A 26,283-nucleotide genomic window follows, 5' to 3' on the forward strand; every position below is an offset into this window, starting at 1 on the left:
GTTAGCTGTGTCTCAGCTCCAATTTAAAACCCCCTAAAGAGAGAATCTTGGTTGTCCTATCCTATGTTATATGCTCCTCAGCCTGGAGTGTCATGACAAGCAACACAAACTTGGCTGCCCACCATAAAGGATGGTATTTGTGATGAAAGGATTTGAAGGACAGTCCCTTGCAAAGAGAAGCAGTGTGTGCTGGCAAAGATCCCCCTAGATCTCTACTACATCCCTCATCTGGTCTGGCTTTCTCATCTTAGTGATATAGAAATTGAGTTAGAATGCTATTAAATCACTTCCCATAGTCATGGGTTGATGAATGTGGGAAAAAGATATAATTTATCATCCAAACTGGGTAACTACTAATCGGCACAGTGGCTCATGCCTGTAATCCCAGCACTTTGAGAGGCCAGGACAAGTGGATCGCTTGAGTCCAGGAGTTCAAGACCAGCCTGGATAACATGGCAAGACCCCGTCTTTATAAAAAATGAGCCTGGTGTGTGGTGTGCACCTGTAGTCCCAGCTACTCAGGAAGCTGAGGTGGGAGGATTGTTTGGGTCTGGGCAGTCAAGGCTGCGGTGAGCCATGATCGCACCATTGCACTCCAGCCTGGGTGACAGAGCAAGACCCTGACTCAAAAATAAATAAATAAATACTTGGAACAACATAAATAAACTAGGCGTCTCAGGAAAATCAGGATATATGATTACCCTTGAATGAAAGAGTTGTAGATCTCGGGTTTTAAGATAATAAATAGATTATTTGGGTAAATTGGGAAGCATCAAATCAGGACTAAAGATAGTTCTTCCCACCATTGTGGGATGATATCAAAGATAAAGACGTGTAAATAATGTATTATTCTTCCATTATATCATTCAGTCACCTTTGAAAGAAGAAACTTTGGGAAAGGAACTTAGTCTCTCTACCTCTCAGTTTACTGGAAGTAAATGGAAAATAATATTTTTCCAATTTCAAGATAATCTGAGTAAGCACTCAGGTCATGAAAGATGGGGAGCAATATTTGATCCAAAATGAAATATCTTAATTGTTTTCCTTGGGGCTGGGTCAGAAAAAGCTAAAAGCGTAGTCAACCTATATATATTGAACCCATTTGTTTACAGGCATACTTCAGATAGATTATGGGTTCCTTTCTAGACTACCACAATAAAGCAAGTATCAGAATAAAGTGAGTAACGTGTGTTTTTTTGTCTCCCAGCATATGTGAAAGTTATGTTTACACTATGGTCTATAAAGTGTACATTAGCATTATGTCTAAACAAGTACATACATTAATTTTAAAATAATTTATTTCTAAAAATTGCTAACGATCATCTAAGCCTCAGCAAGTTGTCATCTTTTTGCTGATGGAGACTCTCGCCTCCATGTTGATGGTTGCTGACTGATCAGGGTGGTGGTTGCTGAAGGTTGGAGTGGCTGTGACAACTTCTTAAAATAAGATAACAGTGACATTCGCCACATCGATTGTCTCCTTTCATGAAAGATTTCTCAGTAACATTGGATGCGGTTTAATAGCATTTTACCCACAGTAGAATTTCTTTCAAAATTGGAGCCAGTCCTCTCAAACCCTAGGACTGCTTTATCAATGAAGTTTATGTAATAGTCTAGATTCATTGTTGTCATTTCAACAATGTTCAAAGCATCTTCACCAGGAGATTTCATGTCAAGAAACCACTTTTGGCCAGGCCTGGTGGCTCACACCTGTAATCTCAGCACTTTGGGAGGCCAAGGTGGGCGGATCACAAGGTCAGGAGTCCGAGACCAGCCTGGCCAATATGGTGAAACCCTATCTCTACTAAAAATATAAAAATTAGCCGAGTGTGGTGGTGGGTGCCTGTAATTCCAGCTACTGAGGAAGCTGAGGCAGGAGAATCGCTTGAACCCGGGAGGCGGAGGTTGCAGTGAGCCTAGATCGCACCATTGCACTCCAGCCTGGGGAACAGAATGAGACTCCATCTCAAAAAAAAAAAAAGAGAGAAAGAAACCAGTTTCTTTACTCGTCCATAGGAAGCAGCTCCTCATCTATTCAAGTTTGATCACAAGATTGCAGCAATCCAGTCCCATCTTCAGGCTCCACTTCTGTTTCTAGTTCTCTGGCCATTTCCACCACACCTGCAGTGACTTCCTTCACTGAAATCTTGAACCCCTCGAAGTTATACATGACAGTTGTTATCAGCTTCTCCCAAATTCCTGTTAATGTTGATTTTTTTTTTGTAGCCACATTTATTTAAGTGTACGGCTCAGGTAATAAATACAGGTATACTCTTTTTATTCCTTCCTCTCTCCCAACTCCCAAACAAACCCCCTCCCCACCCCACCCCAGCCTCCGGTAATCACCAGTCTACTCTCTATCTTCATGAAATCTACTTTTTTAACTCCAACAATGAGTGAGAACGTGTGAATATTTGTCTTTCCGTGCTTGGTATATTTCACTTAACATAATGGCCTCCAGTTCCATCCATGTTATTACAAAAGACAGGATTTCATTATTTGTTATGGCTGAATATTATTCCATTGTGTATATATACCACATTTTCATTATCCATTCACCTGTTGATGCGCACTTAGGTTGATTCCATATAAGGAAAGGAGTTTAATTGACTCATGGTTCTGCATGGCTGGGGAAGCTTCAGGAAACTTACAATCATGGCTGAAGGGGAAGCAAACACATCCTTCTTCACATGAAAAACTGTTGTTGAAAATTTATTGTTTAACGTAACCATCTTTGTTGTTGAGCTTAGCTAGATTTTCTGAATAACTTTCTGAAGTTTCTACATCAGCACTTGCTGCTTCTCCTTGCATTTTATGAGATCGAGACTCCTTGCCTTAGACCTCTGCTAGCTTCAAACAACTTCTGCAACTTCCTCACCTCTCTCAGCCTTGATAGAATTGAAGAGAGTTAGGGCCTTGCTTTGGATTAGGCTTTTGCTTAAGAGAATGTTGTGGCTGATTCGAACTTCTATCCAGACCACTCAAACTTTCTCCATATTAGCAATTAGGCTGTTTCGCTTTCTTATCATTCCTGTGTTCACTGGAGTGGCACTTTTAATTTCCTTCAAGAACTTTTCCTTTGCATTCACAACTTGGCTAACTGGTGCAAAAGGCCTAGCTTTCAGCTTAGCTCAGCTTTTGACATGCCTTCCTCACTAAGTTTAATCATTTCTAGCTTTTGATTTAAAGTGAGAGATGTGGGACTCTTCCTTTTACTCGAACACTTAAAGATCATTGTAGGGTATTAATTGGCCTAACTTTAATATTGTTGTGTCTTGGAATAGGAAGGCCTTGGAGGACAGAAAAAGAGATGGGGAGCAGCTGGTCAGTGGAGTAATCAGAACACACGATTATGTGTTAACTGATTAATTAAGTTTGCCATTTTATATGGGTACAGTTTATGGTGCCCCAAAACAATTATAACAACATCAAAGGTCACGGATCACTTATAGCCATAACAGATAGAATAATAATGTAAACGTTTGAAATATTGAGAGAATTACCCAAATGTGACACAGACAGGAAGTCAGCACATGCCACTGTAAAAATGGTGCCAGTAGACTTGCTCAATGCAGGGTTGCCACAAACTTTCCATTTGTTAAAAAACAAAACAAAACAAAAACAAAAACAAAACACACACAATAAAATGAGATGTACTTATATACTGAAAAAAGTGTCATAAGGGTATGTTATTGTTCAAGGTGCAGTTTGTTTGCATGAAGAGAAAGGTACAGTTGTATGGGACTCCATATTGCATTTGGGACTTTAAAAAGCCTAAAAGTCTTAGTTGGGTATGGTGGCGCACGCCTGTGGTCCCAGCTTCTCGGGAGGCAGAGGCAGGAGGATCTCTTTATCCCAGGAGATTGAGGCTGTAGCGAGCCATGTGCATACTACTTCACTCCAGTCTGAGTGACAGTGGGACCCTGTCTCAAAGAAAAAAAAAGGGGGGGCAAGCACAAAACAAAATATAGCTTAAAAGTCAACTATTGAGCATTTCCCCCATGTGTTGTAGTGACCTGGTTTTTGGTTGATACTGACTTCTTTATCTCAAAAGTCCAAGACCTAAGATGGGAGAGTGACCAGCTCACTTTTCTGTTCTTGCTCATCTTTTTATAGAGATGGCTGTTGGAAATTATCTCATTTTTTATGTGTACCATCCAGATGATGTGACCTCTGGGTATGCCCTAGGATTATAAGCTTTTAAACTAATTGCTAAAGCACCTTGGGCAAATTATAGTTTCATAATCTAGTGAAAGTAAATCATACCCCAGTTATTCTGAGATTTAAATGAGATACTGTGCATAATGAGTTTAGCATAGCGTTCTGCACTGAATAAGCACTCAGTAAATGGTAACCTTTATTAACTGTAGTTAACCTAATAGACTTCCAAAAAAGAATGCTTTTTTTCTTTTTTTGCCTATGTTAGATTATTTGGAAGACTTTCTACATCTGTTGTTTAAAGAATAATGCCCTTAGAGAACAGCTTCTCAGTAATACAATAGATGATAATCTAAAGCTAATTGTGCATAAAATATATCATTCTTTCCAACTAGTTATTGAATTTTCAATGGAGTATGTTTCCTTTAGTGATGAAAAAATATGAAAACTGCTTGAATAGTTGGAAGCTGTATAACTTTTCTTTAAATAGTGAAATTGTTTTATATTAAATAAGAAAACAAAAGAGAGACCTCTCCTAAAACTGAATGGCTACAAATGTGTTATTTTTTTTTCCCTAGCCCTAACCCTGTGTTATTTTTAAGGCCATAAAAGAGTCTTTGTCTTGGATTTATTTTTCTATCCAGAGATCAGCATTTTTCTTTTAGATTTAATCCAGTTAAATCAAGGTTCACTCTTTCTTGGGTTTCTTGCTCTGTTCCCAGTTTTCCACTGCATAGCAGAGTTTCTCCAGAGGCCTCAGCATATTGCTGGGAGCAGCTGCCTTAGCCATAAACACCCATATTGGCACTGGAAAAAACATCAACAGCAAGCAAGCTGCTTTGCCTTTCCACTGCCAGAGGCTCTGCACATTTAGAAACAGCACCATGAAAGGCATAACTTCAGATTTCCTCTTACGTAAATTAAAATTAATGATCTGCTTTCTTCGTTTGGGATCTCATTTTTCTCTCTCAGAATCTATTCTACCAAAATGGAGGATCACCACTAAAGAAGCAGACATATCCATAAACATGAAACAGTTAGATTTCCTACATGCTAAAGCATTTTGCTGATCAAAACCACTTTTTTTTAACCTTAGTCACGTTGAAAGCTGGAGCCCATGTTAGTGAAAGCCTACTCGCAGTTGATTAAGCACCACTTCCATTCAGAACTGCAACTCACCACATCCTCATTGAGGGCCACTATGCACAAGCTATGCATGAAAAACTGGGAACCACCTAGAGGAGGATGTTGGCTCCTGCCCCAAGGAGCTCCACTCAGTTCAGTAGGTGTTGTGTGCCTGCACTGATGCTTACTGCCCAACAAGGATTGACTTTACCATGTTGTGTTGTGGTATAAGTGCAAGAAGAGAAATTTTTTTAAACCTAGTGCCACAAGATTCAAAGACAGGAGGGTAGGATAGGTGGCTTAGAAAAAGCTTCTGGAAGCAGAGGCTGAACACAGTGGGGAAGACACAGACATTCACAAATGCTTAACTGAATGCCAGGCGTTGAATCAGGCTCATTCCAAACGTCATTTGTCTTTTTTGAGACTGAGTCTTGCTCTGTTGCCCAGGCTGGAGTGCAGTGGTGCAGTTTTGGCTCACTGCAGCCTCCGTCTCCCAGGTTCAAGTGATTCTCATGCCTCAGCTTCCCAAGTAGCTGGGACCACAGGTGCCTAACACGATGCCCAGCTAATTTTTGTATTTTTAGCAGAGACGGGGTTTCGCCATGTTGGCCAGGCTGGTCTTGAGTTCCTGACCTCAAGTGATCCGCCCACCTCGGCCTCCCAAAGTGCTGGGATTACAGGCATGGGCAACCATACCCAGCCCCCCATTCTTCTCACTCTGTCAATCAGGCTGGAGTACAGTAGTACAGTCATAGCTCACTGCAGTCTTGAACTCCTGGACTGAAGCGATCCTCCCACCTCAGCTTCCCCTGAGTAGCTGGAATTACAGGCACACATCACCATCACTGGTTAACTTTTTATTATTTTTTTTTAGAGACAGGGTCTTTCTGTGTTGCCCAGGCTGGTCTCAGACTCCTCAAGTGATCCTCCTGTCTCAGCCTCCCAAAGCTCTGGGATTACAGGCATGAGCCACCACACTTGGCCTTATCTAATTTTCAAATATGATTTAAAGTACCTTGTTTGTAGTTAATTATAAATTAAAGAGATTGGAAAATATGGTCAGCAAAAAACATGATCATACTAGACATACTTTTTTTTTTTTTTTTTGAGATGGAGTCTCGCTCTGTCGCCCAGGCTGGAGTGCAGTGGTGCAATCTCAGCTCACTGCAAGCTCCACCTCCCAGGTTCACGCCATTCTCCTGCCTCAGCCTCTCCGAGTAGCTGGGACTACAGGCGCCCGCCACCACATACTATTTTAAAACTTGGTTTTACCAGTTAGTATATTTTGGACATTTTCTATGTCATTAAGTATGCTTTTTCACAAACTCTTAAAGATGATTTCTTTTCTTTTTTCTTTCCTTTTTTTTTTTTTTTTTTTTTGAGACAGGGTTTCACTGTGTTGCCCAGGCTAGAGTGCAGTGGTACAATCTTGCCTCACTGCAGCCTCAACCTTACAGGCTCAAGCAAACCTCCCGCCTCAGCCTCCCAAGTAGCTGGGACTACAGGTGCATACCACCGCACTTGGCTAATTTTCATATCGTTTGTCAAGACAGGGTTTCACCATGTTGCCCAGGCTGATCTTGAACTCCTGAGCTCAGGCAATCCACCAGCCTCAGCCTCGCAAAGTGCTAGGATTACAGCTGTGAGCCTCTGCACCTGGCCACTGCATGATTTCTTTAACCATTTCCATTGTAGCTAAGTAGGTAAGAAGATACAAATGTAAGAAAAGTTAAACTCTGAAAGTGTCAGGAGAAAATATGCAATCTAGACAGTGGACATATTTTTAAATGCATGATATTAAGAATAGAAACGTATGCCGGGCGCAGTGGCTTATGCCTGTAATCCCAGCACTTTGTGAGTCCGAGGAGGGCAGATCACCTGAGGTCAGGAGGTGAAGACCAGCCTGGCCAACATGGTGAAACCCCGTCTCTACTAAAAATACAAAAAAAAATTAGCCGGGCTTGGTGGCGGGCACCTGTAATCCCAGCAACTCAGGAGGCTGAGGCGGCAGAATTGCTTGAACCTCGGAGGTGGAGGTTGCAGTGAGCTGAGATCATGTCACTGCACTCCAGCCTGGGCAACAGAGCAAGACTCTGTCTCAAAAAAAAAAAAAAAAAAAAAAGAAAGAAAGAAACGTAATAACAAAGATGAGTAGTTTCAAACCCATAAAAATTAAAAATCCTTTGGATATCAAAAGTACTCCAAATAAAATGTAAAGGCATTGTCTTGTTTAATTCTCACAATAGCTTTGTGAAGTAGGTACTTAGATTTCTTTTAGAGAAGGGGAAACTGAGGCACAGAGAACTGACAGTGTGGAAATCGGTGCTTTCTATGAGATTGATGATTTTGTGTGTGTGTGTGTGTGTGTGTGTGTGTGTGATGGAATCTCACTCTGTCACCTAGGCTGGAGTGCAGTGGCGCAATTTCTCAGCTTGCTGTAACCTCTGCCTCCCAGGTTCAAGCTATTCTCCTGTCGCAGCCTCCCCAGTAGCTGGGACTACAGGTGCGTGCTACCACATCCAGCTAATTTTTGCTTTTTGCTTTTGTTTGGAGACAGAGTCTCAGTCTGTCACCCACGCTGGAATGCAGTGGCGCCATCTCAGCTCCCAAGTAGCTGGGACGATAGACATGCACCACCACACCCAGCTAACTTTTATATTTTTTAGTAGAGATGGGGTTTCGCCATGTTGACCAGGCTGGTCTCGAACTCCTGGCCTCAAGTGATCCATCTGCCTCAGCCTCCCAAAGTGCCGATTATAGGCACCCAGCTGAATTTTTGTATTTTTGATAGAGACAGGGTTTCACCATGTTGGCCAGGCTGGTCTCGAACTCCTGACCTCAAGTGATTTGCCTCCCTTGGCCTCCAAAAGTGCTGGGATTACAGGTGTGAGCCACTGTGCCCGGTGAGATTGATGATCTTGGTGCAGAACAAAAGCTGATAGAATAAGAAGCAGAGTGAGGAGGTAGCCCAAGATTGGTCTTTCCATCAGCCTTGGATATGAATCCCAGCTTTACCACTTAGGAAAGGTGATGGAAGGGCCACTTTTTAGACAGGTGAAAATACTATATTTTCATTTCATATTTTAAAGTGTTCACTTCCACATGCTTTCACATTAGAACTATTTTGACAAAAAAATAACATTTTAGATGTCTTGAAAGGAACATCAGGTGTGCCTTAAAATGCACAATTCCAGAGACAGTAAGAACAAATTAGATGCAAATTACAGTTCCTTTTACTATCCCTTATATGGTACACTATACTATCTCTTAAATAGCAGAAATTGTCAATGTCACACTTGAATAGGAATAATATAGTTATAGATCATTAACTACTTTTTAAAGAGATAGAAGGAAAAAGTCAAAACTGTATGAGCTGTTATCAATTGGGTGAAATAAAATAAGAGGGTTTCCAGCTATCATCACAGTTTGTCAGTGGGAAAATCTGGAATAAAGAAATTTAGAATTTAAATGTTGTTTAGGTCATGTTTTGGTAGATCCAATCAAGTTTAAAATTCTACCATGTCTTGGATATGAGCAGATGGCTCATTGATGGCGTTCAGTAAAATCTTTCTGTGTAGTTGGTTTAAAATTTGACTTAAAACAGGGATATAATATTTACCTTTTCTAGAGTAACAAATTTATGTTATGTAATAACCTTGACATGTTTACAAAATCATGTTTAATGGGCTCTCCAGAGCTCCAGTGAATACCACAATTTGGTCTGTTTTCAGCATTTTTAAGGAATCTGGGAAAGCTGTAGGAAATGAAATATGTGTCGTAAACTTTTTGTATCAGGCTTAACTACTGCTTTCTTGAAGTTTAGCAAAAGGATAAAGGACTGTATGTTCTTCATTAACTGTAGTCAAAACTGAATTTAAGGACTTTTGATAGCTGTTTAGAATTACTGTTTGAATCTCTACTACAAAGAATATTAAGATTTTTAGCATTTGAGAGTCCTAATATACCCACTTAAAAATCATTAGACTTACTTTGGGAGGCCAAGGCGTGTGGATCACGTGGTCAGGAGTCCTAAACCAGCCTGGGCAACATGGTGAAACCCCGTCTCTACTAAAAATACAAAAATTAGCCGGGCATGGTGGCACACACCTGTCATCCCAGCTACTCGGGAGGCCGAGGCAGGAGAATTGCTTGAACCTGGGAGGCAGAGATTGCAGTGAGCCGAGATCGTGCCACTGCACTCCATCCTGGGTGACTGGGCGAGACTCCGCCTCAAAAAAAAAAAAAGATCAGTAGACTTAGGGCCGGGTGCGGTGGCTCACGCCTGTAGTCCCAGCACTTTGGGAGGTTGAGGCAGGCAGATCACTTGTGGCCAAGAGTTTAAGACCAACCCCAACCTAGCCAATATGGTGAAACCTCTTTTCTACTAAAAATACAAAAAAATTAGCCAGGCATGGTGGCGCATGCTGGTAATTCCAGCTACTCAGGAGGCTCAGGCATGAGAATCACTTGAACCCAGAAGGCAGAGGTTGCAGTGAGCCAAGATTGCACCACTGCACTTCAGCCTGGGCGACAGAGTGAGACTGTCTCAAAAAAAAAGAAATTCAGTAGACTTTATCATTTAATTCCAAGTATATACATATATGCTTGTAGACATGTATAATTTAGTACATTGTGTTTTTTCCCAAACAGATAAACAATCAGATTCTGTATGGAAGAAGTCACCAAAATGCATCTGCCATTATTAAGACTGCCCCATCAAAGGTCAAGCTGGTTTTCGTCAGGTAAGATTGCTAGATCTGGTTTTGCAAAATCAAAGACCTCTTCTGAAGATGTTATTAGTGTAAGACTGTGTCATCTTTGATTTGTCTAGCGAAATCACTGTTCCTTCTAAAAACATATATTCCTTTTGTAACTGTCACTTCAAGAAAAGTATTGATTGTTTTGATTATGAGGTTTTCTTATTTGCTTATGTTTCACGGGATAGAATTGGTAGCTGAGGCTAGTATTTATATTTCAGTTATAAAACATTCTTCCCTTTCTGGATCCATTTATCCTGTATATAAATATAATGAAACCTGCTAACTTCTCTTCCTGTCACTATTATTTGGTACATTTGCTGAATCATTAATGTCTTCATTAAAGAATAAACAGGAAAACAGAACTGAAGACATTCTTAGGAGCTTCCTTTTAAGAGTGCTGGTGAGAAGCTCAGAGTAGCGAAGATGTCAGCACTGCTGCCTAGAGTTGTATTGTGTGTTTGGGGCTTCACCTTTACTCAGACCTCCCTGCAAGCTGATTGAGCCCTCATGGTACAAGTAAATCAGAATTAGGGATCTTAACTGTTTGTAGCCAACATTGCCACATCAGCAATAGAAATGAGGTTGTTTGATTCTCTTTATTGGACTGAAATGACAAGTAAATCTGAATTATTTTTAGGTCATGTACCTAACCCTTTATGTTCACTGTAGCTCTGCTTCTTTTTCCTTCTGGAACTCAGTTATCTGTAAAATGGGATAATAAAGCGCCTCCGTCATTCACTGTGATATTTTAGAAATTGAAAATGCTCAGTACACCATCTAGCATAGAGTAAGGGGTGAAAGAATGTTAGCTGCTATTTTAGGATTATGACAATCATTATTATTCTTCCCTTTCTCGTTAGTTACCAGCAGTAAGATCTGTCCATTCCCAGGGACCACTGTTACTAGGAGGTAGTTTTATTCCCAGCATGGGCACTAACGTGATTGAAATATCCCTTCCCACTTCTACTTTGCTCCTGAAGAAATCCTACATTAGGGCCAGGCACGGTGGCTCACATCTGTAATCCCAGCACTTTGGGAGGATCACCTGAGGATCACCTGAGGTTAGGAGTTTGAGACCAGCCTGGCCAACATGGCGAAACCCTGTCTGTACTAGAAAATAGAAAAAATTAGCCAGGTGTGATGGCGCACAACTCTACTCCCAGCTACTCGGGAGGCTGAGGCAGGAGAATTGGTTGAACCCAGAAGGCAGAGGCTGCAGTGAGCTGAGATCGCACCATTGCACTCCAGCCTGGACAACAGAGAGAGACTCTGTATCAAAAAAAAAAAAAAAAAAGGTCGGGCATTGTGGCTCACTTTGGGAGGCTGAGGCAGGCAGATCACGAGGTCAGGAGTGCGAGACCAGCCTGGCCAAGCCAACATGGTGAAACCCTGTCTCTACTAAAAATACAAAAATTAGCCAGGTGTGGTGGCACACACCTGTAATCTCAGCTACTCAGGAAGCTGAGGCAGGAGAATTGCATCTTGAACTCAGGAGGCAGAGGTTGCAGTGAGCCGAGATCACGCCACTGCACTCCCACCTGGTTGACAGAGCGAGTCTCTGTCTCAAAAAAAAAAAAAGGAAATCCTATATTAGCATCCTTTTCTCCCACCTAGTGGCACTTTCTGGCTTTCTAGTTTTTCACTGTATTTTCAGAGAGTGAAAGCTTCCTCCTTCACCTATGTCTTTGTATGTTAAGATGAGCCCTTTATCCTTACTCTCCTTTGACATCCTCTGTTAGATACCAGTCTCCTTTTTGGTTTTCTTGTCCTTTCTTTTGGCAAAGGTTATAAAATTAGAGTTAGTTGATTAAAAAAAAAACTTGAGTAGACTTTGAAGAAAGGTCAGCACTCAGGAGATTAAGATGTTGTTCATTAAGAGAAGTCCACAAAAGTAGTGTGTTTAGACTTGAAAACTTTGCATAAAGTTGTGTGGGGGCCAGGCGCGGTGGCTCACACCTGTAATCCCACCACTTTGGGAGTCCAAGGCAGTAGGATGGCTTGAGTTCAGGAGTTTGAGACTGGCCTGGGCAACATAGTGAGACCCAATCTGTGCGAAAGAAAAAAAAATTAGCCAGGCGTGGTGGCATGTGCCCTGTAGTCCCAGCTACTTGGGAGGCTGAGGCAGGAGCATCGCGTGAGCCCAGGAGGTTGAGACTGCAATAAGCCATGATCATGCCACTGCACTTCAGCTTGAGTGACAACAAGACCTTGTCTCAAAAAAAAAAAATTATGTGGCTAGTACATGAGAAGATGTATGTAGCACTTAACAGTATCAGCATCTGCACATGGTATTTAGTACATAGTGAGGGCTGCTACCATAAGAGCTGTTATCAACAGTACTTACCTCTTCAGCATTTGTGGGGCTTTTATTATCCACATGGGCCATGCCATTTTAAAGACAGCAAAAATAAATTTGAATAGAGTCCAAAGGAAATAATTTAATGCAATTGTGTAGTTGGGAAATAGAACCCTCCTCCTTCAATAAAGAAAGGTTAAATAATTTGAAATTATTTAGAAGACAGAAGAGAAAGCTGAATAGAATTTTAATCATAGTAGTAAAGCTCCATCAGTTTAGAGTCTGATTATTTCAGTTTTGATCATTGAACAGAAAAGAATCAAGAAAAGAATTTGTTGAGTAAATTAATGGTATACACAAGATTAGGGATGCTGCTGAATGCTTATTTACTGGAAGTGATTTTAAGCAATTTAGAAGTATCAATGTACATTTAAAATCTGTAATCTAATTCTTAGTCCATTTGGGCTGCTATAACAAAATACCCGAGTGTCTTATAAAGAACAGAAATTCATTCATTCATTCATTCATTCATTCATTCATTCATTTTGAGACAGAGTCTTGCTCTGTCACCCAGGCTGGAGTGCAGTGGTGCGATCTTGGCACACTGCAACCACTGCCTCCCAGGCTCAAATAATTCTCATGCCTCAGTCTCCCGAGTAGCTGGGACTACAGGTGTGTACCACTAGGCCCGGCTAATTTTTTTTTTATTTTTAGTAGAGACAGGGTTTCACTATGTCGGCCAGGCTGGTCTCAAACTCCTGGCCTCAATGATCTGCCCGCCTTGGCCTCCCAAAGTGCTGGGATCACAGACATGAGCCACTGCGCCAGGCCCAGAAATTTATTTCTCACAGTTTTGGAGGCTAGGAAGTTCGAGATCAAGGCTCTAGCAGATTTGATGTCTGGAGAGGGCCCACTTCCTGTTTCATAGATCTATTTGGTGTATCCTCACGTAACAGGAGAGGCTCCCTTGGGCCTACTTTCTAAGGCACTAATCCCATCATGAGGGCCCCACTCTCATGACGTAAACACCTTCCGAAAGGCCCTGCCTATTAATACCTTCATGTTGGTGATTAGGTTTCAACAAATGAATTTTGAGGGAACACAAACATTCGGACTGTAGCATGAACCTTTCCTGCATGGTCATTCAATTACAGTGTGTAGCATATACTGAGTGTTCAGAAAGCTTTATTGAATAAATTTCCTTTTCGCTCGTACTAAGCAATTCTAGATTACTTGTTGTCCAAAGGCAACAATTATAGTAAGTTCATTGTTGTTGTTATTTTGTGGATTAAAAATATATACATTTCTGTAACTCAGTATTTTACAAAATTCCTCATACCTCAGTCCCTCTTCCCAGTACTTTCCCAAATTAGCTAAGATTTTTTTATATCTTCTTTTATAGGGAGAAAAAACATATAGGAGTGATTCTGAATAATTATTTATTATAAGAATCCTGATTTTGCCTATTTTAGAATCAAATCCTGAAGAAGTTAAAATTTGATTCATTATCAAGTTTCCAGAAGTTAACACTTAAATCATCTCAGCACCACAGATGCGATTTTGCTTTTCTTTTAAACTCTGCATAACTTGTACTGTGTTATAATGTTACTTTGAAAACTAGTTTTTATAAATTGTATTTCTTTACAATTTGCACTTCTATTTGGCAAAATTTCCTTCCTTAGTTGAAATTATTCTCTGTGCTTTTCCGTTATACAGAAAATGTTGGCTTTTATACCTTGGCAACTGTTTTTCAAATTTATTGACAATTGAGATGAAAATGGGAACTGGCCACAGGTTTTAGAGAACGATTAGCAGTAATCACAGAAAGCTATTAAAATATGCTGCAGGCAACATTTTAATTAACTAAGGCCTTTAGTCTATAGCAATGTACATTTTGTAATCAAGTCCTTGTCATATTCTTTTAACACTTGTATTTATTCATATACTAATTTATCTATAATTGGCAAGGGGTCTGTGGGTCATTAGCACAAATCAGCAAGTTGCAGCTATTTATACATGACTTACATAATCACTTCTTCCCTTTTGCTTTTCGCATCATTAGATTTTGGACAGTCCTGGAAATTCTACCCTAAACATATGGTCTCTGATACACTAAATTATTCAACTCTGGATCATCCAGATGTGTATTACAATCTGGGTGCTTGCTATGTACTCTACACTCAATTCTGTGGGTTTTCGTGTTTGGCATTCTCCCCTTCATATGAGCACAGCAATTTAAATACAGGAGGAGAGCTGTATTAACACAACAAATGAATTGCTGTATTTGGCAGTGCAGGGATCCAAGGAGATTAATGATCTTGCCTGCAGCTCTTGTCGTACCTTCCCCCACTATCAAAAATTGAATGTCATGTATAACAGCTCACTCTCCATTACTTAATTACATGTGGAAAATGTGTACTGTGTAAAAACTCCTGGGGCTAAAGGAAACGAGATGAAACTGAAATCCTCGGAAAGATTTAGTGCTAGCTGTCAAGCCCCACTGAGTAAAAGTGGACTCACCATGGGCTCCACCTTCCTGTATCGATTGAACATATGTCTTGCTTTTGTAATTAAAAATATAGTGTGGCTCATTATCCTCTGGCCATATCCCTGAAAGATGATATTGCTTGAATTAATGTGAATGCCAGAGTCATCTTAAGGAGATGACCATCTGAAGAAGCAACTCGGATGCCTGTTTTAAAAATCCTTCTTGGCTGGGCATGGTGGCTCACACCTGTAATCCCAGCACTTAGGGAGGCCCAGGCAGGCGGATCATCTGAGGTCAGGAGTTTGAGACCAGCCTAACCAACATGGTGAAACCCTGTCTCTACTAAAAATACAAAAATTAGCTGGGCATGGTGGCGGGTGCCTGTAATCCCAGGTACTTGGGAGGCTGAGGCAGGAGAATCACTGGAACCCAGGGGGTGGAGGTTGCAGTGAGCCGAGATCGCACCATTGCACTCCAGCCTGGGCAAAAAGAGTGAAACTCCATCTCCAAAAAAAACAAAAATCCTTCTTGTGCTCTTGATTCGTTAGATCTAGTTTTGATAAACAGGAAAAAAGAATGCTTGCATAAGCATGAGTTTAACTTTCATAAAGAAACATTCATTCTTTTTTTAACAGGTGTTTACAGAACACCTACTTGTGTTAATGCTGTGGAGTGAGTGATGGAAAGAACACGATTTCTGTCTGAAAGGAGGAGACAGAGAATAAACAATAGTCTAGTACCTTATCCAGTGATATAAGTACTGTGATGCTGTAGGGACATATAGGAGATGCATCTGATGTAGTCTTTGGGGCCCATGGGAAGATGTCACAGAGAAAGATGCTTAGGCTAAGACTCTAAGGATAAGTAAGCCAAGTCATAGGATGTATAGAAACCCAAAGGTTCCACAATTGGATATCCAATCAAAATACCTGGACATTTGCTTCTAGGAGAGAAGCAATCGTTCTTTAGGAAAATATCATCAGGTAAGTATAGCTGTGTATGCCAATTGTTTTGAATTCTGTAAGGTAGCATGATGTCGGCTGCAGGTTTTTCAGAGATGGCTCTTATCATTTTGAGGTGTTCCTTCAATGAGTAGTCTGTTCAGGGTTTTTATTATGAAGTCATGTTGGATTTTATCAAAAGCTTTTTCTGCATCTATTGAGATGATCATATGATTTTTGCTTTTGATTCTGTTTATGTGGCGAATCACATTTACTGATTTGTGCACGTTGAACCAGCCTTGCATCTCAGGAATAAAGCCTACTTGATTGTGGTGTTTAGCTTTTTGATGTGCTGCTGAATTCGGTTTGCTAATATTTTGTTGATGATTTTTGCCTTTATGTTCATGAGGGATACTGGCCTGAAGTTTTCTTTTTTTGTTGTGTCTCTGCCAGATTTTGGTGTTAGGCTGGTGCTGGCTTCATAGAATGAGTTAGGGAGGTGCCCCTTCCCCTTGATTTTTTTTGGAATAGTTTCAGTAAGATTGGTATCAGTTCTTCTTTGTACATCTGGTAGAATTCAGTTGTGAATCCATCTCGTCCAGGGCTTTTTTTGGTTGGCAGGTTTTTTTTTTATTACCAATTCCATTCAGAAGTTGATATTGGTCTATTCAGTTTTACTCTTTCATGGGCAGAATTGGTAATTTTTTCTTTGCTACTTCCATTCCTTAATATAATACCTGCATATATTAGCTTATGGGAATTATGCCTATATTTGTTTCACCTCTTTTGGCACTCAGAAACAACTAATTGGGATGGTCATCAGGGATGATGTGAGCTTGCTTTTTTTCTTTTTTGCTGGTCAATATTTATACTATTTGCCCAGTGGAATTCCTGTTTCCTTAGGTAGACCCCCACTTCACACCTCTCAACACACACACACACACACACACACACACACAGTGAAACAATACATCTAGATGCCTGTCTCCCTCTATGGAAGCTGAAGGAGCCAATTCTTTCTCTCACTGCCAAAGTGTGGCCAGCGGGTGGTCAATGTGTCTTACACTTTGGCAATACGATACCTTAGGTATAGAATTGGAAGCAAGTAATGTGAGTGATTTGATACGAATGGTGTTTATTCATAGAGCCACAGTGCCCTGGCCAGACACTCCTGCTACATCATTCTGTTTCCTACTTCCTTGTCCTCTGGAAGTCTCTTAGTTCCCAACTGTCCCAAGCCTGATCCTATAGCCTATCAATTTTGTGAGAGCTCAGTATCCCTCCAGTAAATTCTCTTTTGCTTACGTTGGCCCAAATTTATTTTTATTGCTTACTGTCAAATAATCTTAATGAACAGATAAGAAAATAGAGCTATCTGAACAAATTACAAGCAACCAGAGTGAGACTTTTGGTTTCCTCTGTGCATCTTCCTGTCACTTGTAAGCTTTTAGCCTTAGAATTCTGAGTTTTTCATCCTTCAAACGACTTTAGCAGAGCATAAAGCCTCTGAACAAGTCTCTACTGAGGATCTGCTGTATCACTCATTACCATTGCCAAACCATTGCTGGCTCTTGAAATGAGATTACCATGATTATCAAAGAGGAATCAGGCAGGATTTGTCCCAGTTTGTCCCTGAGGGTGAGGATCCCAGCACATGGCCTTATGGTGAGGGCTGTATATTAAGGTCTGTGTATCTGAACTTTTGGGATTTGCCAGCCAGGAATAAGAGGGGAATAGCTGAGAGTATCTACAGTACTATCTTTTAGAAAGACTCTCTTGGAAGGCTGGGCGCAGTGGCTCATGCCTGTAATCCCAGCACTTTGAGAGGCCAAGATGGGCTGATCACTTGAGGCCAGGAATTCGAGACCAGCTTGGCCAACATGGCAAAACCCTGTCTCTACTAAAAATGCAAAAAAATTAGCTGGGCATGGTGACATGTGCCTGTAATCCCAGCTACTCAGGAGGCGGAGGCAAGAGAATCACTTCAACCCAGGAGGCGGAGGTTGCAGTGAGCTGAGATAGTGCCACTGCACTCCACCCTGGGTGACAGAGAGAACCCTGTCTCAAAAAAAAAAAAAAAAAAAAAAAAAAAGGCTGTCTTCAACTTATTAGGCTAAGTCATCCATTCCATCCAGTCCTAAGTTCCCCATATCAACTCTCCTGCCAGCCTGCACTGCCAAATATTTTATGAGCCACCTTTTCCTCTCCACAACTGGCAACAATTATTTAGAACATGCCTCAGGCCTCCTGTGTAAAATGTGGGTCTAGATACTGCTTTCTCCCAGCAGCCCTCATTGGTAATTGACATTGTTTGAAGTGCCAAGTAAATAGAACTCATAATTCCACTGTCATTGGACTTTTATTTCTGATTCGACATACTCAGCTATTTTGGTAGTTTCTTCTAATTGTGAATTGGAACTCTTTACTCTGTTCATACAGTTAGGAATATCTCCTGGAATCTTTTTGGAAAGGAATTTTCCCATTGAGGTAGAATGATTTGCTTTGTTTTGTACATTACTTCTGATTCATTTACGTGGAGCTTTCCTGGCTGAATGTTAATTCAGTGTCATGTTCCAATTAATACGGGAAGTATAGAGATTACTTTTTACTATCCTGAAATGTCTCAGATGACTAGATTTAGTATAATCAGAAAGCAATATCCAGGCCTTGTTAGTTGTGTTGATGTGTTCATTTATTCAACGTGTGTGTGTGTTTGTGTGTGTACATGCACCTAAATGATGTACCAGGCACTAGATTGTAGTTGTAATCATTTTAGAACAAGTTGCAATAAATAAAGTCAGCCTGCTCAACAATCCAGGCTGAATTCAGGCACATAACTTCTGCTTTTGATAAAACGGTATTTTGTTGGCATAAAATAAGATCCTGTGGATTTGCTGAAAGGACGTTTCCAAGAGGCAGGCCCAGAACACCCTGAAGACAATCATGATTTTAAGTGACATTCTAAATAATTCAAACGTATTTTCATCACACTTTCACTTTTTTTCTTGCTCAGGTAATTTTAATTGTGATGAAATAAACATAACACAATTTCACCATAGGACCCAGCAATTCTACTTGTGGAGTATATATCCAAAATAATTGAAAGCTGGGTCCCGAAGAGATATTTCTATATCTGTGTTCATAGCAACATTATTTACTGTAGCCAAAAGGTGGAAGCAACCTAGCATAACATATAACACAAAAGGTACCATCTTCACCATTTTAAGTGCACAGTTCAGTGGCATGAAGTACATTCACATTGTTGGGCAACCATCATCACCATCCATCCCCAGAATTATTTCATCTTCCCAAACTGAAACTCTGTGTACATTAAACAATAACTCCCCATTCTTCCCTCCTCTCAGCCCCTGGCAGCCACCATTCTACTGTCTGTCTCTGAATTTGACTGCCCTAGGTACCTCACGTAAGTGGACTCATGCAGTATTTGTCCTTCTGTGACTGGTATATTTCACTTAGCATGTACTTTCAATGTTCATTCATGTCACAGCGTGTGCTAGAATTTCTTACCTTTTTAAGGCTGAATAATGTTCCATTTTATGTATGTGCCATGTTTGTTTATCCACGCATCCATTGATAGGTACTTGGGTTGCTTCCACCTTTTGGTGACTGTAAATAATGCTGCTATGAACATGGATATACAGATATCTCTTCTAGACCCTGCTTTCAATTCTTTTGGATATATACCACACAAATGGAATTCCTGAGTCATACAGTTATTCTATTTTTAATTTTCTGAGGAACCTCCATACTGTTTTCCATAGTTGCTGTACCATTTTACGTCCCTACCAACAATGTACACAGGTTTTAATTTCTTCATAACCTTGCCAACATTCCTTTTTTTTTTTTGGATAGTATCCATCCTAATAAGTGTGAGGTGGTATCTCATTGTGATTTTGATGTGCATAATTTGCACCTTCCTGATGGATTAGTGATACTGAGCATCTTTTCATGTACTTATTGGCTTTTTGTGTGTTTTCTTTATAGAAATGTCTATTCAAGTCCCTTGCCTATTTTTTTAATGAGATTGTTTGTTTTGCTGTTGTTGAGTTATGGGAGTCTTTACATATTGTAGATATTAACCACTTGTCAGATATATGATTTGCAAATATTTTCTCCTATTTCATAAGTTGCCTTTTCACTCTGTTGATTGTGCCCTTTGATATACGCAAGGTTTTTTATTTTGATGTCCAATTTATCTATTTTTGTTGTTGTTACCTGTGCTTTTGGTGTTGTACTCAAGAAATTATTGTCAAATCCAATGTCACAAAGCATTTCATCCCTATATTTTCATCTAAAAGTTTTATAGTTTTAGCTCTTATATTAAGCCTTTGATTCATTTTGAGTTTATTTTCATATATGGTATAAAGGAAGGCTATGACTTCATTCTTTTTTTCCCCTCTCTTAGAGTTGAGGATCTCTCTGTGTTGCTCAGGCTGGAGAGTAGTGGCTCTTCACAGGCATGATCATAGCACAATTTGGCCTCAAACTCCTGGGCTCAAGCCATCTTCCCACCTCAGCCTTTTGAGTAGCTAGGATTACAGATGCACCCCATCAGTGTAACCTTCACCCAGAAGACTTCATTTTTTACATGTAGATATCCAGTTTTCCCAGCACCATTTGTTGAAAAGATCATCCATTCCCCCATTGAATGGTCTTGGTGTTCTAGTTGAAAATCCCTTAATCATATACAGGGTGAGTGTGGTGGCTCACGCCTGTCATCCCAGCACTTTGGGAGGCTGAGGTGAGAGGATTGCTTGAGCTCAGGAATTCAAGACCAGACTGGGCAACATAGCGAGGCCTCATCTCTACTAAAATTCAAAAAGAAAATTAGCCCACTGTGGTGGCACACACCTGTGGTCCCAGCTACTTAGGAATCTGAGGTGTGAGGACTGCTGTAGCCCGGAAGGTCAAGGCTGCAGTGAGCCATGATCACGTCATCCACACTGCTACCTGGGCAACAGAGGGAGACTGTGTTAAAAAAAAAAAAAAAAAAAAAAAGCCAGAAATGGTAGCCTGTACCTGTAGTCCCAGCTATTCAGAAGACTGAGGTGGGAGGTTCGCTTGAGCCTGGAAGTTTGAGGCTTCAAGTCTACAATGAGCTATGATCATGCCACTGCACTCCAGCCTGAGTGACAGAGCGAGACCCTGTCTCAAAATACATACATACATACATACATACATACACGTATACCAGGGTTTATTTCTTGGCTGTCTGTCCTATTCCATTGGTTAATATGTCTATCTTTATGCCAGTACCACGCTGTTTTTATTACGGTACTTTGCAGTAGGTTTGAACATCAAGGAAAGGTAAGACCTTCAACTTTATTTTTCTTTTTCAAGATTGTTTTGGCTATTTGGAGTCCCTTGAAATTCCCTATGAATTTTAAGATGAAACACACTTTCTTGCTTTTAGAAGAGGTAGAAATGCTTCTTAGGAATATCTCATACCCTGATGAAGTTATGGCATTCTACAAACATACACACACCGCCTGTCACATTAGATGTCTTATTTTTCATCATTCATAAATTGTCATCATGGGCTTGTTGTGTTTCCCTGAAGCATGAGTATGTTCTCCTCATGACCACTAATTTTTTTTTGGCAACAATTTACAGTGTTCTTTTCGAGTTTATATTAGAGTATCCCATATTTATCCTAAGGAATTAGTCAAGGGATATCAAATAACATGTTAATGAAATCCCTCATTACAGTTTGAATTATGGTTACACCTTTGAGGGATAAAGAATAAATATATAATGTTACATCAACAAAGTGCTGTATATGACATATATGTGCATCCAAAAATACAGTAAAATGCTCTTAGAAGAATAGAATGAAGTTACTGAGACAAGCCACACGAGCAGTTTAGAAATTCAAAGGAGCAAGCGATTGCTGTTGGAGAAGTGGGTACAGCGAGAGTTAGTTAATATTTAATACTAGCTAGGTAAACTTACATAGGAAAGAATTGAGTCCAAATGGCATCAGCAAATTCATGATTTACTGAGTATCTCCTGTATGTCATATGCTATAAAAGGTCATACAGTTAAGTAAGAAGTTCTCCAGCAACTACAAAGACATGCAAATAAGAAACTATACATCAGGCAAAACAAACATCCATAGAGGGAACTCATTGATGTTGGGTTATTTTCAGGCTTGGTTCCAGTGGGTAGTTTTCACAGTTGAGAGGGAGCAATTTGGATGGATTCAGATGCAGAGAAAGCAGAACAAGAAAACAAGTAGTGATACTGTTGTCATAGACCAGGCAACATGAAAAGGACATGAATTAGGATGGAAACTATGGGATTAAAAGAAAAAAGAAGAATAAAGCCTGTAGATTAAACCATTAGACTCAGTGATGTTTTAAATTTTTTGGTTGATGGCTGAATGAATTAATAGTAACCAAGGATGTAGCACCTGGAAGTTTAAGCATTTGAGATTTAACATCACAAAGCCATAAAACATTAAATATTTACTTCTGTTAGTGTGCTTTGGTGCTTTGACGTTTACATTATCTCATAACAATTCTATTAATATTAGACATTATCCCAATTGTAAAGGTTGAGAAACCAGGGTTTTAAGTTGTTTTGTATCTTATTTATATCTTATCAGAGATAGAATCCATACCTTTGCTTTGGTCTGTCTGTGCCTTTGCTTATATTCATTTCCAAGCCAACGTAGTTGTCTTGTACTACACATTATCATGGATTTATTTTTTAGTTGGGGTATAATTTATACTCAGTGCAATAGATTTTATGTCTTAAGTCTGTTGAGTTTTGATAATTGCATACACATGTGTAACCTCCACGCAAAACAAAAATATAGACTATTCATTCACCTCCGAAAGATTGCGGTGTCCCTTTACAGTCACTGTCTCCTTCCCCTAAGAGCCACCTGCTTCCTGATTTCTGTCACTATAGGTTAGTTTCAACTTAATGTAAATAGAATCAAACAGCATTTATTCTTTTGTGTCTGGTTTCTTTCATTAACATAACATTTTTGAGATTTATCCATGTTGTGTTTATCAAAAGTTTGTTCCTTTAATCACAGAGTAATACTTCACTCTATGAATATACAAAAATTTGATGATCATTCTCCTGTAGGTGAACATTTGGGTTGTTTCCAGTTTTTAGTTACTATGAATAAGGTATAAAAGTGGCTTTTAAAAAAATTATAGAATAAACTTGTATAGAGCATGTTAGACTCAGGGTAGACACAGTTATGCTTCAGTAACAAACAGCCCCAAAACTCATGGCTTAAGACAACAAAGAAATAAACAAAGGATTATTTCTTTCTCATATTACATACCCATCAGGGCTCAATAAGGAACCCTCTGTTCACCATGGTCATTCACGTACCCAGGCAGCAGAGGCTCCCTCTCAGCATTTGTTTCCATGATCACCAGTGCAGAAAAAGGAAACGTAGCTAATCAAGCACTGGTTCACCTTTAAAGAGGAAGAAAAGTTGAAGCTAGAGGATTTATGAACAGCCCTAATAACTATCCCAGAATAGTACTGAGGAAATTACACTCCACTGTAATATTCACCACTATACCTGCCCCATCACACAAAATGAAATTTTAAAGCATTTTATAGTCATTATATCTCTATAAGGGATGGGTAATATCTTAATAGATAAAACACCCAGGACCTACATATGAAATGTGGACAGATTGCAGTTGATACAGTGAGCAGACTTAGAACTTTGCATGTATTTTTACCCCAAGGAAATTTATTAAATAATTTAAAAAGTAATAGCCCAAAATTTAATAGCCTAGACTCACCTAAGGATCTTAACTTGCGTATATGAGAGAAGGAGACATCTGTGGCTCTGGATAGGCTATGAAAATGGGAAAGACTGTAGTATAGTAGTTAAGAGTAGGTTTTGAAACCAGATTGCTGTTTTTGAACCTCAGCTCTGCCGTTTATCAGCTTTGTGATTTATAAGCTGTGTGACTTTGGTCAGGTTGCTTAACCTTTCTGTAAAACCAAGAGAAAATGAAAAAAATAATTCTAACTACCACATAGACTTGTTATGAAGGTTAAATGAGTTAATGTATGTAAAGGATTTTGAACAGTGGTACCTGGTAAGCAGTCAAATGTTATGTTTCTAGTTATATTTCTGGTGACCATGTTTTCCAAATCAAAATTTGTGTCACGTATTAATTTTTTCTTGCTATGTAACAAATTACCGAAATTGAATGGCAGAAAACAATACCTGTTTATTGGCTCACAGTTGTGTAGGTCAGAATGCTGGCATGACAAGCCATGGCTCTGTTCTCTGCCCAGGATATCACCAAGCTGAAGTCAAGGCGTTGGTCAGGCTGAGGTCTTGTCTGGAGGCTTTGGGGGGAAAGTTGTTTCCAGGCTCATTCTCTATTTTCTTGCTGGTTCTCAGGTGGGGGCTGCTCTCAGCTCCTAGAGGTCCCCCACAGTCCTTGTCAGGAAGCCCCCTCCATCCTGAAGCAAACAATGGTGCTTCCAATCTCTGACTTCCTGTCTGTGACCTCTAGGAATTCCACAAAGAATTTAATTGGTTTAGAATTCATTTAAGTCAACCTACTAATTTAAGGATTTAGGATACTGAGGTTCTAAGTGAAATCTCCCTGAAGGGTTTGTATGATTAGGTCAGGCCCAAACTGATAATCTCTCTTTATCTTATAGTCAGCAGTGACTTATCATATAGTCTAATTATGGAAGTGAAATTTGTCTGTAAACTGGGGGCAGGAATCTTGGGAGACTTGTTAGCATTTTGTCTAACACAAGTTACATGATTTTTACCAATGTGAGTTTCATTTTTATAACAAAACAGAATTCAAATCAGGATCCAGAATGTGTGTTTTCCACAAACATAAATATATTCTACAAACAAGAAGCGGAATTAGAGGTATTCTTAGCATGCTTTTGGAGAAAAACTAAATTGAGATCCCTTGAGTAGTGTATTAGTCTGTTCTCACACTGCTATGAAAATACTGAGACTGGGTAATTTATAAAGGAAAGAGATTTAACTGACTTACAGTTCAGTGTGGCTGGGGAAGCCTCAAGAAACTTATAATCACGGTGCAGGGGAAGCAAAGCACCTTCTTCACAAGGCAGCAGGAAGGAGAATGAATGCAGGAGGAACTACCACACACTTATAAAACCATCAGATCTCCTGAGAACTCACTCACTACCACAAGAACAGCATGGGGGAAACTGCCCCCCTGGTCTCTCCTTTGACACGTGGGGATTATGGGGACTACAATTCAAGATGAGATTTTGGGTGAGGACACAGCCAAACCATATCAGGTATTAATGCCACAAGTGAAGTTGTTTGTTTACTTAGCTGCATTCCTCACTAATTGCTAATATCATCAAAGGCAAGAATGGTCTTTTATCCATTTTTGTGTACGTAGTATAAATATTTGTTAAATAAAGAAATGTATATATTCAAAATAAAATCAAAGCTATATAGTTGAGTTTCAACCAATCAAAGTAACCACCAGCCAGCTTAAACTAAAAGGAGAATGTATTGTAAGAGTCCAGATGCCTTATGGACTCTTAAAAAAAGATCCATACAATAAGGCTCCAGAGATGGAACCAGGGCAGCTCTAGATGTGTCAGCAGAAGGGAATTCTGAACCCCTGTTTATCCTTGAGCATTTCCATCAGTAGTCTTCACATCGCACTCCTGATCTTTATATATGTCTCTTCTAAATGTTAAGCCTCTGGGAGAGAGAATTTGATTGCCCCAAACTAAGGCAGGCGTCTGCCCCCTTTATCCAATCTGGTTGAGGGCAGGGCTATTAGTACCTAGTGTAGACATTATGGCCCATCCAAGAAATCACTGTGAGCTGGGTGGACACCCCAAGAAATGGCCCTTACATGTGGTAAATACTGATAGCTGGCTGACTACAGGCAGCACAGCCTCACTAACTCATGGAAACAGCTCAGAAAGCACAGGGCGGTTTCGGTAATTCTGGTTTCTTTTTCTGCCTTATTAAGATCACTTTTGTTCAACAGACATTTACATCACAGTACACCTACTCCCTGCCAGGTACCACACTACCAGCTGGAGATACGAAGTAATAAGATCTCATCCTTGTGCTCAGAGTGGGAGAAAAACCAGCACAAGTAATTTTAACGGAGCATGGCAAGTACAGCAATGAAGACACACATGCAGTGTTCCATGCTCTGGAAAATGGGTCTCACCCTTATCTGTGGGAGAAGTCCATTATCTCTCTCCCAGCAGCTCTTAAAGATAATTATAAAAATACCCACAAACAATTACAATTCCTGACTGTGTTCTCTTTGAGGCACTGGGGCCTAAGAAACTTAGGCTAATTATATGGAAAGGAAAGTTTCACCCGGCTTGATGGCTCACACCTGTAATCCCAGCACTTTGGGAGGCCAAGGCGGGCAGATCACTTGAGGCCAGGAGCTCAAGACCAGCATGGCCAACATGGTGAAACTCCATCTCTACTAAAAATAGCAAAATTAGCTGCACATGTTGGCACATGCC

At 40.0% G+C, this 26,283-nt stretch overlaps 1 protein-coding gene across 1 annotated transcript in view; it reads left to right on the forward strand.

Annotated features, from left to right (window-relative positions):
- The window catches only part of PATJ (PATJ crumbs cell polarity complex component), a 416,491-nt gene that overhangs the window by 266,744 nt on the left and 123,464 nt on the right, over positions 1 to 26,283 (forward strand). The window contains exon 29 of the mRNA XM_030812925.1: positions 9,934 to 10,025. Coding sequence (XP_030668785.1) covers positions 9,934 to 10,025 — 92 coding nt within the window. The remainder of the gene's footprint in view (positions 1 to 9,933; positions 10,026 to 26,283) is intronic.

This window comes from Nomascus leucogenys, chromosome 5, assembly GCF_006542625.1.
Source record: "Nomascus leucogenys isolate Asia chromosome 5, Asia_NLE_v1, whole genome shotgun sequence".
Lineage (NCBI taxonomy): Eukaryota > Metazoa > Chordata > Mammalia > Primates > Hylobatidae > Nomascus > Nomascus leucogenys.